We start from the raw sequence: 14,429 nt of genomic DNA, 5'->3' as shown, positions 1-14,429 counted from the left end.
TATGAAATGATAGCACCATGTCTTTTTCATGAAATTTTTCATGGCCAATTCGCATATTTGCGGCAGTATATAGTCGATAACTTCAAGAATTCCATCTTCAAGGCTTGAATCAATTGTGAAACATTGGCATACATCTTAACCTTCACGTGGCCTCAAAGGAAAAAGTCTTAAGGTGATAAATCACAAGATCTTGGTGGCCAATTATGATCACCTCTTGCTTGTGTGGCAATTAGCGCCGTCTTGTTGAAAATAAATTTCATCTACATCTATATATCTTTAAATTCATGAAAAATCAGTTATCATAGCTCGATAGCTCAATCCATTCACCGTAACAGCTATACCAGCCTCATTTTCGAAAGAATAAGGTGTAATCAAACCACCAATCCAAGAAACTGCACCAAATAGTGACAAGTTGAGGATGAAGGGGCTTTTTGATAATCTTCTTTGGATTTTCCGAGCACCGAAAGCGACAATTCTGCTTATAAATTTATAGGTGGAAATGGGTCGTATCACTTGAGATGTTTTTTCGATGAAAATTCGAATCATTTTGATGCATTTCAAGGACCACAATCAGCGAAGATACAACGTTGCTGGTAATCGACCAGCTCGTTCTTGTATTCTGAACTTTAAACGCCTTAAGACAAAAGTCTCTTGCAAAATACGGTGCAATGCCGTTTGTGAAATGCATCATTCCCAAGATAGACCAGGAATTGATAAACCTGGGTTTTCGTCAACTCATCAAGCTACAGCAGCAATATTCTCAGTTGTTCTCGAGCGATGCACAAAGAGCTCAAATTTTTGTAGTGAATTTTAACAATTTCAATGCATTGTTTGAACGTGTATCGTTCCGTTTTTAGTAATGACGTAGTTTTTAAGTGTCTAATATCAAAAGATGGCAGCTTCAAAAGTGATAGCTACCCTGATAAATAATAAATAAATAAAATAATTTATTCGACCTTAGGTTTTGAATAAACAATAATCACAGAGACATATTATGTCTGTTCGTGATGATTCAACTTAGTACTAATCCTACAACCTAAAACAAAAATCATTCTAAATTTCTTAAATAATCTTCATTGCCAGGTTAAACGTCTTGATCGGGAGTAAAGTGTCACTGTCGGGAGTAATGTCTGTCACATCCGGTGTTATGTCTCTTCCATTTCCATCATTTTTCACTATCTCGTCTATGAGCTATTTATTATTCTGAAATTGACTTCTCTGCCTGTCTCGAATATCCACTGCTTTGTCTGCTTCTTGAAAGTACTAAAATTCTTTATTTTTCTGATGTTCTCTGGTAATGTTGCATATATCCGTGGAGCCAAGTATGCACCACTTCGCTGGCCAACTCTTTTAGAGGCTATGGAACTCTCAAACTGTGACGTCTTTTCTCTTGTTGAATAGGGATGGTTCCTCAAATTAACAGGAAGCTTTCCGTTGAAAATGTTTGTAAGAATTTCCATTGTGAATAATTGATAAGGTTCCAGCATTCCTGATAATTGATAGATCTCATTGCTTGGGAAGATCAGTGGTTTACCATACATAATTTTCAAAATCCACTTCTGCAGAGTTTCGACTTTATTCATGTGGGTGTCATACGCGCCTCCCCATCCTATTATACCATATGTTAACTGAGACTGCACCAGCGAAAAGTATAGTTGTCGTAAGTGGGGAATGTCTAGATATTTTTTTAGATATCTGAATTTATACAATAGGCCTCTTAGTTTCTTAACAACGTTGTTGATATGTTTATCCCATCTCAGATTTTGATCAATGGTAATACCCAAGTATTTGATCTCCGATAGCGGGCTATTCTAAATGAATCCTTTTATTCGAAAATTCTGTAGCAATGTAGCTCTTGAAGTTGACGAAGAAAGTCGAATTTCAGGAAGAAATTTGTTTTTACGGCTTAGAACTAGAGATTCATCAAGCCGAGTAGCTTGACATTTTAACCAACTACTTGACTTGAAAATCAAGCTCGAGAAAAATTAGATACTTGAGCTTAACTTGACTCGATTTTAGATATTTATTACTTGACTTGACATCAAGCTACTTGATATTACTTGAGCTTGATATGCACGCGTCGCACGGCTTATATTTCTGCAATTTCGTGCGCGCTCAGACTGAATAAGGGGATTCCTCGAGCACCGAGAGACTGAAGCATTCGCCAGTGTGACTTTATTGGTAGTTTTCTCACATTTCTATGAAATCTATTGGTAGATTTTGGTAGTTTCAGAAATATCTTTCCAAACTTGGAATAAATAGCCAATGGTTTCTTATCAACGCCAGCATCTTCAACTCCTGTTGAAAGACAATTTTCCAGAGCTGTTCTTAGAGTTACAAAAACCCGCAATAGGTTAGACGACAAATCTATACAATGCCTTATGTGTCTTAGATCCTGAATGGAAAATTATGAAATCAAACAAAGAATGGAGGTTTCACAATATCAAGAAACGTTTTTAATTTTTTTATGCTGTAATGATTTATAGGGATTTAATTTATGTTTCTATTTCATAAAAATTGATATTTTCGGTTTTTTATACAGTAAGTTTAATAAATAAAAGTGTTTTTTGCAAGGTTCTTTCTCATTTCATCATTTTGTTATTGATAAATAACAATACACAATAAAACTGCTAAAAATCAAGTAGCTTCATATGATTCAAGTACTTGATAAATAAATACTTGACTTGAGATTGAACATTTTACATGCTGGGTAGAATCAAAATATTCACTAGACAACTTGTTGACAAACAAGTGAGTAATTATCACAAGTTTTTCGACAATTCCCAATGAAAGAAAAAAAACGCTTATTACACGTGCTATACAAAGCTGCGTCAACGCTTTATGACTAGTCTACTCAACCTTATTCGATAATAACATTAATCGAGATATAATTTTTTTATCGAGCAAATATTTTCAATAGTATAATAAAAATGTAATAGCCTCTGATGAGCACAAGTTCAATGGGAGAATGTAATTGTACAGTTGAAGTTTGTTCAATTTTTTCTTCCGGATTAATCGACCCAATAGAACACAGCAGCAGATAAAACACAAGATGAACAACATCGTTATGACTCTGTACGTATTATTCTCTCAATTTTTTTACACGTCAAGGCTTCACAACCTAAACCCATTAACTCAAAAAAAGAAGATAGATTAATTGCGAATCTGTGGAAAGTGTAATTGGTAAGTATTAATGAAAGTTGAGGCGCAAAAACTGATGAATAATTCACATCGGATCGAATAAAAACTGTGTTAAACTAATAACCTCAAAAAAATGTGGATGAACCCTTGGGACCTCGACTTATGTTTGTTCATCTGTTTCATATTTTTCCAGTCGTTTTTTTCAAATTTTTTCGTGACGACAATTCTGAGAAACTAACGTCAACGCAGTTCTTTTTACATCGAGTATAATGAACATCAGATCAGTAATATGATGCATTTTCCTATAGCGATGTTACAATTTAAATAAAAAAAACCTTAAATCATTCGGTGAACCGATTTTTTTTTTATTTGAAAGGTTACATTATGCCATTTTCTATAGAAAATAACATCATTCTAATGACCAACACAACTTCTCCGTACTACATTCTGTCAACCTATAATTGTTCATCTTTTCGTAAGTAATATAAGGGCATCTAATTTTTGATAGCATACAGCATAATATTTTGATGGCTTAACAGACAATAGTATGCTTTTACAATTAATTTCAGACATCAACCAACTTTTCTAATTTTGTCATGTAATTTTTCCGAAAAATATTAGCAAAACACGTTGTTTACTAATATTTTAACAAGGAGCATAGTGCTAGTAGCAATAATGCTTCTTGTTGAAAAAATATTACTGTTTGTATTTTTCAATTTTTTTTCCAGGAAAAATTAAATGCCCGAATGGTATTTGACAAGACCATTTCATCACACCATATAATTACTTTTTATTGAAGGTATTGTAATTTTTCATGGCGGCAATAGCATTGCAAGATTTGCCGCGGGTACCTATACTCGAAAAAACTGCTGACAGATGACAGATGCTGCCATACTGTTTTCAAAATTGAGCGTTTATGTTTAGTGGAAATTAAGACCAGAGAAAAAGTCACATAAAGTCCGCTTTATTTCATCAATAGTACGTTAAATGTTGATTTTTAATTGCCCAGTTGTTGTGGGATTATCTGCATGAACTTCTGACCCCCAAAGAAAGAAACCACAAATGTTAAAATCACTCGAAGGATAATTAGCTAGATCATTTCTTCAGATATTTTCATTACCAAATTTCGTTTTCATTAAATCGATTGTTGAGGTATGTGGGCAAGTGGCACTAGAGTCACCGCCTGACATTTTGGCGCCCCAGCAAAATAAAATTTGCCGCTCTGGTCTGCCTTATTTATCTGAATTTCCTTCGAAGGAACTTCTGTTATTCCTCTCAGGCATCTTTTAAATTTCATGTAAAATGTTTTTTTTCTATTTAAGATCACCAAATTTAACAAAGGACGTTTTGTCGATTTCATCAAAAAACGTCCTGCATTGTTTAAGAGAATGATTTCGTCACGATGTATCTATTTTTTGAATGTTGAGCCAGAAAAGTTCTCAAACCATGAAGTTCGGCTCACTGATCACGAATATGTAGCCAAAATCAATGCTGTCCGTCAGACCGGACGTAAACACGGTAACACACGATAACTTTCGGCCTAAAATATGCCCCATTTATACCTATACAGGTTGTTTCAAATTATGTCGGCACCATTGCTAACTCCGTTATTATTGATGCTACGATGTCGATTAAATGGGCAAACTAGTTCCATTTTTAGTGGTCTTCTCGATGCCGAAAACAAAACAAAAATTGACAGTCGCGGTGTCAATATTTTATAAAATGATATTTTTTCAATGGAACACTCTATATTTTTTTATGCATTTCGATTCGTAATAACATTCTCAACAATAAAGCTCAGTTGACTTTTTTTCGTTAAGGTGAAAATAAGACAGTTGTATTAATAGGAAACATTTATGACAAACTGATTTGATAAAGCGCTATAAAATATCGAGTAGGTAAATGGTCAAAAACACTGCCTTCTTGTTGAACACATATTTGGGCCCATCTATTGACACTATTGATTCACAAAATGAATGCGGCTAGCGGAATGGCTTTAAGATAGAAATTATCGTTTTGTCTATTAATATCAAATAGCTTAGTGCTTAAAATAAGTCGCTAATTTTCCACTTTAGGAAGAAAGGTGATATGAACTTTGTTGTTGAGAATGTTATTACGAATAGAAATGCATGAAAAAATAAAGGGGGTTCCATTGAAAAAAATATCATTTTATGAAATATTATGACAACGCGACTGCCAATTTTTGTTTTGTTTTTGGCATCGGGAAGACCACTAAAAATGCTACTAGTTTGCCTATTTAACGGACATCGGAGCATCAATAATAACGGAGTTAGCAATGGTACCGACTTAATTTGAAACACCCTGTATACAATTCTGTGCTTTACAAGGGCGCAGGAATGGACGAGTATACAAAAGCTACTCATCGGTGCTTCCAATGAATTTTAGAGTAATTACATTTGAACTCGAACGTGTTAAAGTTAAATATTAATAATCAAGATAGTTTTTAATGATCTATTCTACAAGCCTATCGAGTTGGCATTTCGCTCATGTATTTGATTCATATTAATATCTTCTCAAAAAATTTTGCTTACGCATTTGAGAACAAAAAACTGCAAGTTACTTGGAAACGGTCAACGAGGAACCATGTAAAACAAGTTGAACATTGGGATTTTGTGATTAAGGTGGGAGATAAAACAATGCACAAAAAATTGATCATATTCCGTAAACCCATGTAAATAAGGCATCTTCATAAAATACAAAAAACTCTTCTAATGAACGTGGTGCTATGCTTCCTTGTTCTTCGCTTTTAAAAAATCAGCTTATCATCAGCTTACACATGCGTAACACGGTAATGCGTGACGAAAATTCATACCTTGAATTTTTTATCAAGCGTTTATTATTTACATGAGATTATAGAAATGAACATCAATTCACCCAAAGATTGAATCATAGATCTGAAACATGACATAATATATTTGTCAAGATTTAATCTAAATTCCAGTATTAAAAAAAACCTTAGAACATGAAACGCATAATAATCCCTGCTGGCACAGTGTCAGGCAAGCAGGACTACATACTAGAAATCCCAATAGATTCAAACGACCAAGACGAGAATGCCATCTACATATTGGATGACAAAAGCTCCAAGGGAAGCCTGAAAAGCCTATCTGATTACTTTTACGATAAAGATTCCAGAACCCAGCTGAACCAGGAGTACATGAAGCAGTACCTTTACCAGCAGGATCAAGAAGAAGATCCCCAAAACTACCAAAATCAATTGAGTGATGATGTACGTTACTCATACCCCCAGAATTATATGGTGAAGCAAGAGTTTAAATCGGCGCCTTACCAACAAGCTGAGAATCCAAACTTACCGGACATCTCAGAGAGTGCAAAATATTATTACTACAAATCTCTTGGTTTTACTGAGTCAGAGTTGCATAAATTGCTGGATAAAAACACAGGTCAAAGAAGGGTAGCCAGAGTTCCTTCTCAAAGAAAGCAGATGAAGTTCAATAGACTTGGTGTATCAGATTTAACTGTTTTGGATGATAACCAGAATCCTAATACGTATCAAAAAGATTCATATAGTAAACGGATGAGTTGGCCCACGAATGTTGGCAATTATGCCAATGTCATGACTGATGCAACATACCAGAATATGCAATACAATCCTAGTAACAGTTATGAAAATGCTCAAGACTATTACGATGATTATTATAGAGAACCACAATCTGATGTTCCCCAAATGGAGGCTAGAATGTATCAGCAGTACAGTGTACCAAGAAGGAGCCCTGTTACTCCAAAAAGAAGTAACATTACCAGGGCAAATCAATCCTATTCCGCCCATCAGACCCCAAATCTTTCAGCTGGAAACAATCAAATGCAAAATGTATACTACCCAGTGAGGAACTACCCTAAAACTCCATCGTCAAACGTTGCTAGTACATCAAAGATAGAATCCTCAAATGATGCTGCTCAAAAATCACAAAGTGTCGTTCCAAATATGGTTAGAGCTGTATCACCAAATAGGAATGCTATCACCAATGCAAGAATGGAAAATTACCAGAAAACGCTCCAAAATATACCTAAGAAAATTTCAGATCCCCAGAAAGGAATATATCGTACACTGCCAGGAACTTCTGTTGTTTCTAATGTACCGAATATCAGGTTAAGAAGTACAGTTACTTCTTAGTTCGACAACTTTGTTATTCAGTAAGAAGAATTGATATCGAATAAAAACTCTTTTAGAATATTTTGTCCTCAGTATCAATAAATTGAGAATTGAGATCTATTATTTATAACGGGTGTTTTTTTTTCGAGATATATAACTCTAAGTTGGCATTACTGTTCAAGATGGCGACCGATTCAACAACTTTCAAGGTCACCATGAATAGATTCACGCCTGAACAACGCTTGCAAATAGTGCAATTTTCATTTCGAAAATAATGGTTCTGTGCGGAATACGTATCGCGCACTACTATGCTTAGCGATGAAGCGCACTTCTGGTTGAATGGCTACAAACAAAACTGCCGCATTTAGAGTGAAGCTAATCCTCAAGTGTATGTCGAAACACCGTTACATCCTGAAAAACTCACTGTTTGGTGCGCGTTATGGGCTGGTGGAATCATTGGTCCGTACTTCTTCAAAAACGATGATGGCCAGAACGTTACAGTCAATGGTGATCGGTATAGAGCCATGATTACTAACTTTTTCATTCCTGAATTGAACAACCATGATGTCCATCAGCTGTGGTTCCAACAAGACGGCGCAACATGTCACACAGCTCGTGCCACAATCGATTTATTGAAAGAAACGTTTGGTGACCGCCTAATTTCACGTTTTGTACCTGTGAATTGGCCTCCAAGATCTTGTGATTCAACACCGCTAGACTACTTTCTGTGGGGCTATGTAAAGTCATTGGTCTATGCGGATAAGCCACAAACCCTTGACCATTTGGAAGACAACATTCGCCGTGTTATTGCCGATATATGGCCACAAATATTGTAAAAAGTCATCGAAAATTGGACGTCCAGATTGGATTTATTTATTTACTTCTTTATTCTTGACCTCTAATACAGTACAAGTACTGGTGACAAGGCGTAAATTTCGTTATTGAAAACTTTGGAAAAAAATAGATGAAATAGAAGTTATATATATTTAACAATAGATCTTGGTGCCGATTTAGAGAAATGTGCACAGCCTACAACGTCATCTCTCGGGCAAGCACAGAGTCACAACACTGTTATTGTAATAGGCACAAACAAAAACTCAAAAAACTCAATCATTAATTCAACAATAATATCAATACTTGTTCATCAGAATTTAAATTCCATTGATTCCCCTCCCCTGTTGTTTCATACTATGTGAATCATTGCTTTAAAATGTAAATTGCATTTTTTATTTCAATAATTTTTCTTATCTATTAATTTATTTAACATTAAAATCAATCAACACGATTTATTGACAATTATGTATTTTAAATATTATTTCCCTAAAAAATAAAATACATGTAAAGAGATTCATATGAATATCATTGGCACGAAATCAATTAAATGAATGGCAAAATAAGAACTAAAGCAATAAATATTTCTTTGTAAATCTCAGAATTATTGGACTCCAGTTAACACTTCATATCATACCTGCTCTAAGCTTCTTCAAACTTATCGGTCAATATACTAATTCATTATAAACCTCAGAATTTAATCAATAATCAATAGATACATGATGAAATCATTTTGTTCTCAATTCGAGATGATATAACCAAAGAACACATTTCATTGATTATTGACCAACTACCGTCAGATAATCTGAAGAAGTGAGTGTTGACCTTCAGAAGAGCGAAATAAATAATTGTACTGAATATTCATCAGGTGCATAACACCGAAAATTATATGTTTCGCTGACCATAAAACTCAATAATATAAAATTGGTAATTACTTGACGCAGCCATAATGACAGGAAAAAGACATGTCCATATTTCAATGTATGTACATTGAAATATGGAACCTCACTTAAACATCGTTATGTAAATTTTCAAGTTTGTACCTAAAATTCCAGTGATAAAACACCTCATGATTCATCCAGCATGGGAAATAAAAAAGGAGGAAAACACAATTTGCCGTCATGTTGCAGCAAAGGAGACAGCAGTTTCGAAAAACATTTCACGCCACAAGCAAATAGCAGTTTCGAAAAACATTTCACACCACAAGCAAATAGCTCATTTCTGGACACAGATGAGGCTTCTAGCTTAACGGATGAAGAAAGTGAGGAGATGGACAACACCTTCTCGACAATTTTAAGTGCAAGAAGGACTTCTTTGGATCAAAATAACACCCTAGTGGAACCTGAGGAAAAAGTGCCGGCTTGTTGCATGAACAAAGTCAGGCCTATTGATAGAAAGATTTTAGATGCGAGTATTACCTCATCGCCTATACCAACAAGGGGTGGAAGTTACGCAGCATCCAAATCATTTGCAAATTCTTTCAACGATACATTTCGCTCAACAGGCGGTGGAAATTACTCTGTGGTTGGTGCTGATAGAGATTCAAGACTGTATAACACTTCTCATTATACAAGAACACACGTACCACGTGCATCAAGAAATTATCATACTTATGATAACATTCAACCACAATACTATAGCACTCCGAAGCAAACAGCGTATCAAAGTTGGAGCAATGATGCAAGGGCCAGTAGACAATCCCAAGATATTTACAATTATAATAAGCAATCGACAACCCTTCCAAGAAATGTGAGAATGATTCCAAGGTCATACAGAAACCCTTCTGTCCAAGAACCCTACACTTTCAACTACGCTCAAAATCCCTATGTTTCTTCTTACAAACAGGCTTCTGCCCCTCAAACCAGCGTCCCTCGAAGAGCATATCCTCAATCACCATTATCAAGACTTGCAGACCCTGAAATGTCATCAATAAGGGAGAGGCGACCAACTCCGATACCAACAGCCCAAAGAAGATACCCACAAACATCAACGCCTTACGAACGTCCTCATTCGGCTGTAGCACCTACTGGCCAGAGCGAACTTCCTGCTTGTTGCAGGCCTAAAACAGCAGAGGCGTCTGTAGCACCTACTGGTCAGAGCGATTTACCTGCTTGTTGCAGGCGTAAAACAGGAACTAGTACTGGATGCTCAGATAACCATTGCGGTAAAAGAAGCAAACCGAAAGAAGCTGAAGGTTGCAATGATGGGACGTGCAGCAAACAAAACTTGGTTTCTAGTAACACTCAGACGTGTCCAGCTAAGTCAAATGTAGGTTGCCAATCTGCAGAACCTCAACCTGACAAATGTGGAGGAGGTTGCGATCAAGGTGATGTAGAAGAACCCCTGGATACGTTGTTGGAGATCAGAACTCCTCACAGATCTCCTGGAAGTACTAATGGAATGCCTTTTGTACTTTCTATTAATGTTTCTTGTGCAGATAGATCAGTAGTTATTACCCCTGATAAAGGTTACAAAGCTATTAGTTCCAGTTCCTGTAGTCAGAATTGAAAACTGTATCACAAAAATTTCATTCATTCAAACATTTCAAACAATGATGTACATACATAAAAAAAAGTTCTCGGAGTTCGTCTTTCTCTTTGGTTTATAATTTGCGTATATTCGGAATAGTTTAATAAAAAGTGAACCCCTTCAAATTTTAATTACAAAAATTTGCTTTATTTACTTCATTCCACAGATTTTTCAAAAAATTGGATGCACATTATACCATAAGATTTGAACTGAATTTTTGACAATACTGAAACTGGGGTAGGTATTATGGAAACATTTTTCTCAGGTACGTTCAAAGGTTTTCAGTTGTTTTTATTTTTTTATAATGTAGTGACTCTGTCTACTCACAGATGCCGTTATGGGCTTTCGCACCACACATACTTTGGCCCCGACGGATTTATAGGTATCATCGCGTTGCAACAGAGTCACCTCTCCATGATGATGGTGTGAGAAGGTGTATTGCTGGATTGCCTAACTCCGCTAGTGATCTCGGGACGAAACACTGAACCCCTGGGAGAGGGCGCACCTCGTTACTTGGCTCGAGAAACACTCGCCAAAATAATATAAATATTTTTCAAAATGAAACTCTTCATCAGCTTCAATATTGAAAGGAAATAATAAACAAATTCAACCCACTTGAGCTTTTCTACAAAAAACTATGAATGTTCTTCACCTAAAACTCTTTACAAAAATAGGCTGCATGGTACAACGATGCTTCAGCTCGAGAATTAAATTCATGAATTTTGTAAGGTAATATCAAAGAATCATTTGTAAGAAAAAAATATCTCTTTTAAAACTATTAATATTGTTTTTGCTCAGTTTGCATCCAATTTCAAATGAGCTTGTTGCAATGTAAATGAACTTTTCGATTGGTTCACTAGATTCCATCGATTGTACGTTCAATTCGACTAATGTAAAATCATTCTGTGTTTTTCTCCTCACTTTATGTCATTTTCCAAACATGTCACTGCATACTTCAAAATTCATCAAAAATTCCTGTGAATGCACCTAAAATCCCGAAACGATCTCTCTTATAGATCATCGAGAGGCCAATTCAGAGAATAGTACCAGTCTTTCAAACAAAAATGGCAGATTATTGTACTTTCACTGCCCGTAGCCGTGGGGAAGCAAAGGAGGGAACATCGCCCTATAACCCTCGAAACATGAATGCTCCAACCATCGTTATTCATCCTCCATCCATAAGTATGGATGAAGATAATAATCCAGATTGCTGTGAACCCCAAGACCCACCCATTCACAGAAGATTGAAAGATCGCACAATAACAACAGCTCCACTAAGGCAAAATGTACCATCGACCTGCCCTTGTCCTGATGGTACAATGGATCAAACTACTTTAGGAACACTGAGGAAGTATCGAGGCCAGGACGACCTTAGAGGTATCTCACCGAGTACACCAAGAACACGAACTAGTCCCCAAAACTTGGGTGGAACTTTCGTAGCTAGCAGGAGAAACATGCAAGATACTACATTCAGTCCCAATTTTCAGTCATCTGCAATTCCATCACCTCCCAATGTTACCAGAGACGTGACCCCGCCCCATATGAGAGATCTGAGATATGATACTTGTGTCACCCCCCCTGTGGGTTTCGAACAATTCTCCCAATTTGGCACCACTTATGACCAACCTCCACTCAACAGTACTTACACTAAAACATCAAGCTTTCCAACAGAAACTACATCAGGTTCCGATTTTTTAACCTCTGGTGAGTACTCGGATCAAGGACCTTGGAAGAATTTCGCCATTCCAAAGAAACTGAAGAAGGTAAACATAGCACCAAGTGCCCATAAAACGTATCCTAGGAGTGCTGTACCTCCCCCATCCAGAAATTACTCAACTTATAACGATAAACAGCCTATTCTAGACGTGAAAGAGGTAGCAGCACACCGAAAGAAAGCACCGAGATTTTATAGTACTCCTACTACGACTGGCATGATAAACGACGGCACTGGCATAAGCTCAGTATGGGGACAAGATATGAACTCTGTGAGTGGTAGTTACGTTGATAGCTCAATTGGTTGGACTCAGGGGGTAAGAATGGATTCCTTTAACGCTTATAGGCAAATGACTCCTTCTCCCAAGAATGTCCAGGTACCTCCACGTTATAACGCAACACAAATACTCGGCACCAAGAAGCCAACCAGGATCCCCGCTGCTCATGCTACCCACACCTACTTACAAAACCCATACCCTAACGTGCCCAACATAATGCTTAACCCTTCTGCTGAAAGTTCTAGGATAAACGCTACAAGAACTATAAATAAAGCAGGACCAGCAAATATGACAGTAACTATACCACCCCAGGAAGGAAAAGGTTTCTGTGCTCCTTGTTCAGAACCAGAAAATATGACAGTAACTATACCACCCGAGGAAGAAGAAGGTTACTGTGCTCCTTGTGCTACTGGGGAATCTTCTTGTCTTGAAGATGAGGAAGCAGCTAAAAGGAAAGATGCAGGGAAGGATGTAGGAAAAGATTTCTGTACGGTGTTAGAGATAAGAACCCCATGTGCCAATAATACTTCTAAACCAGATAATCCCTTGAATCTATCCATTCACGTTACTTGTACTGATCCCACTTACCTAGTTACACCTGATAAGCGATTCAATGTTATAGGTCACAATTCAGCTCCTAAAGTGAAACCATGTGTTGAACCCCAAAAACAAATAGATGATGTACCATCAGATTGCCGATGTGAATAAAGATATTCCAATTTTAAATGTTAGAAGAAGATAATAAAATATAAACTTCATTATGATACTTTTAGAGTTTAGGAATCGAGGGAGTAGTAGACTCCAGTGTTGTAAACGTTGTTTTACACCTGCTTCGACTTTTTTATTAGTTCTAGTGATTCTACCTGCAAGCTATATTTCTCATCAAGAAGGAATACCACCACGTGACTGCTCAGTTCAAAACGAAATTAGAGATTTTTTCTTATTACAACCAGTGATTTTTATGGGGTTTTCACAAAATTTCTTTGAACAATAATCTACATTATGGAAGGTCAATATTTTCAATTTTCAAATGCGAATGAAAAAAAAAATAAAAATTTTGGTAACTTATCGTTTTGCGCAAAAAAAAATAGAGTATTCGTGAAGGAAAATTCACTGAAGATCATTGCAAAAGAGGTAAACTTATTATTTCGTGAAGGTCGTCGTACAGTACTGCCCACTACTTATTTGCTTCGAAAAAAGAAAGAAGATGCAGTGAATGTAAACTGTAAAGGTGTTCTTTTTAGAGCTATAGAACTTTAAATTGTATTAAAACAACTATGGATTATTCGATTGACATGAATTTTATTTATCCGCGAGAAAATCTCGTGGCATTACATTTTAAATATGATTTCTGGCATATGACCGCCACGGTTGGCTCGGATGTAGTCCAATCTGGACTTCCAATTTTCGATGACTTTTTCCAACATTTGTGGCCGTATATCGGCAATAACACGGCGAATGTTGTCTTCCAAATGGTCAAGGGTTTGTGGCTTATCCGCATAGACCAATGACTTTACATAGCCCCACAGAAAGTAGTCTAGCGGTGTTAAATCACAAGATCTTGGAGGCTAATTCACAGGTCCAAAACGTGAAATTAGGTGGTCACCAAACGTGTCTTTCAATAAATCGATTGTGGCACGAGCTGTGTGACATGTTGCGCCGTCTTGTTGGAACCACAGCTCCTAGACATCATGGTTGTTCAATTCAGGAATGAAAAAGTTAGTAATCATGACTTTATACCGATCACCATTGACTGTAACGATGATGGCGAGAACGCCATCATGGTTTTTGAATAAGTACGG

General features: G+C 36.5%; 1 protein-coding gene across 1 annotated transcript; it reads left to right on the top strand.

The window, feature by feature from the left end:
- The first annotated feature begins 11,553 nt into the window (after nucleotides 1-11,553).
- Nucleotides 11,554-13,393, top strand: LOC123681305. Its single transcript, XM_045619631.1, has 2 exons — nucleotides 11,554-11,910; nucleotides 11,989-13,393. Exons 1-2 carry the CDS (start codon nucleotides 11,701-11,703, stop codon nucleotides 13,333-13,335), a joined length of 1,557 nt encoding a protein of 518 aa, XP_045475587.1. The 5' UTR covers nucleotides 11,554-11,700; the 3' UTR covers nucleotides 13,336-13,393.
- Nucleotides 13,394-14,429: the final 1,036 nt, after the last annotated feature.

The sequence above is a fragment of the Harmonia axyridis genome, chromosome 5 (genome assembly GCF_914767665.1).
Source record: "Harmonia axyridis chromosome 5, icHarAxyr1.1, whole genome shotgun sequence".
Taxonomy (NCBI): Eukaryota; Metazoa; Arthropoda; class Insecta; order Coleoptera; family Coccinellidae; genus Harmonia; species Harmonia axyridis.
The sequence above is the reverse complement of the archived record's forward strand: the minus strand, read 5'-3'. Positions and strand labels throughout refer to the sequence as shown.